This window comes from Procambarus clarkii, chromosome 21 (genome assembly GCF_040958095.1).
Source record: "Procambarus clarkii isolate CNS0578487 chromosome 21, FALCON_Pclarkii_2.0, whole genome shotgun sequence".
NCBI classification, from domain to species: domain Eukaryota; kingdom Metazoa; phylum Arthropoda; class Malacostraca; order Decapoda; family Cambaridae; genus Procambarus; species Procambarus clarkii.
In genome coordinates, this window is record NC_091170.1 from 7897502 (window position 1) to 7898916 (window position 1415).

A 1415-nucleotide genomic window follows, 5' to 3' on the forward strand; every position below is an offset into this window, starting at 1 on the left:
TTTTGCAGATGAAGGAAGGTGGGGTGGCACATAATTGATTGTTCAGGTAATGTTTAAGGTACAAATAAAACAAAAGCAAAAGTTACTCAAATTCGTTGATTTTTGTAATAGTTAAGAAGGAAAATATTTTAATGCTATTTATTTAATACAGTTGGAAATTAGAAAATCTAATGTTGAGATTGAAAGATATATATTATTCTCTATTACCTTACAGCTTATGCATTATTTTAACAGGTCCAGACGCTGTCTCAAATGGGCGGTGCAAGCTGTGGAGACACAGTGAGACGAATGATGAGGAGGATAGGGACCTATGGGGTCTGGTCTCAGTATTCACTCGTTGGGCGCAAGAGGAAACGTGTCTTCAAAACCTTGGATATTTGTAATGTAATAATAAGTACGTAAATTTGACATTTTTTTGGATTATATATATGTCTGCATGTATTATGTATTATACTTGCATGCTTGTTAATGACTTGTATTCTAGTCTTGTGGGTATCTCCTTTCTCCTACGGGCCAAATGCTTTGTTCTTACCTAGCATTTTGCTTTGTTTGGGTATGAATGTTTGTGTACCTTCATTGTATATTTTGCAAAATTTGCCATATATCTCATTACTCCTCTGCCTAGCAACAAGTCTGTCTAATTATACTCAATAACTATTTTTCAAAGTTCCCCATAGTGTCCTTTATTGAAATAGAGTTCATGAACCGTTTCAATATCCTTATTTTCTTCTAGATTATATCTTAAAGTATATTTAAATGTTATTGTGACATTGCATTGCAATTGAGCTGCGTTGTTAACCATTCTGTTCATTTCATGAGTATATTTTATTTTCTATTTTTTCATATCATTTTTTTTATCTGTTTTTATTTTTCAGTGATGGGAATATCAGATCATTTGATGTTCCCATCAGAAAATTGGGAAAGTCAGATCTTTTGATGTTCCCAATTTTCAGATGGAAGCATCAGACCATCATGGAATGCATGGGATGAGGTAGTTTAGAATGGTGGGGAGGACGACAGGGGGGATGGTGGGGAAGACGAGGGAACAGAGGAGAGGGTAATGGTGGGGAGGACGAGGGGACAGGGGAATGGAGAATGCTGGGGAGGACAAAGGGGACGAGGGGACGGAGGAAGACTGGAGAACAGGGGAACACCTAAATAAAAGCCAACAATGTTATTACTCTGTGGCTTCTTGTCTCCTGACAAAAAGAATTATAATTATATATATTAATTAATTCTTATAACTTTCCAGAAGCCTGTATCAACACCCACACTAATGCAACTGAAAGAGATGTTGAGACAAGTATTGCTGATATGTTGAAGAACGCCCCAAACAAACACGGTGGAAACAGATACAAGGTAAAGTTTGCCAATTTGCTGTAGTCTAATTCAATCTCTTTTTAGTAATCTTTGTG

At 36.3% G+C, this 1415-nt stretch overlaps 1 protein-coding gene across 1 annotated transcript in view; it reads left to right on the top strand.

The window, feature by feature from the left end:
- The first annotated feature begins 245 nt into the window (after window positions 1-245).
- Window positions 246-1415, top strand: part of LOC138367012 (uncharacterized) — a 1739-nt gene continuing 569 nt past the window's right edge. Inside the window, exons 1-2 of the mRNA XM_069328419.1 lie at window positions 246-394; window positions 1253-1359. Of these exons, the coding sequence (XP_069184520.1) occupies window positions 253-394; window positions 1253-1359 (249 nt within the window). The 5' untranslated portion in view covers window positions 246-252. The remainder of the gene's footprint in view (window positions 395-1252; window positions 1360-1415) is intronic.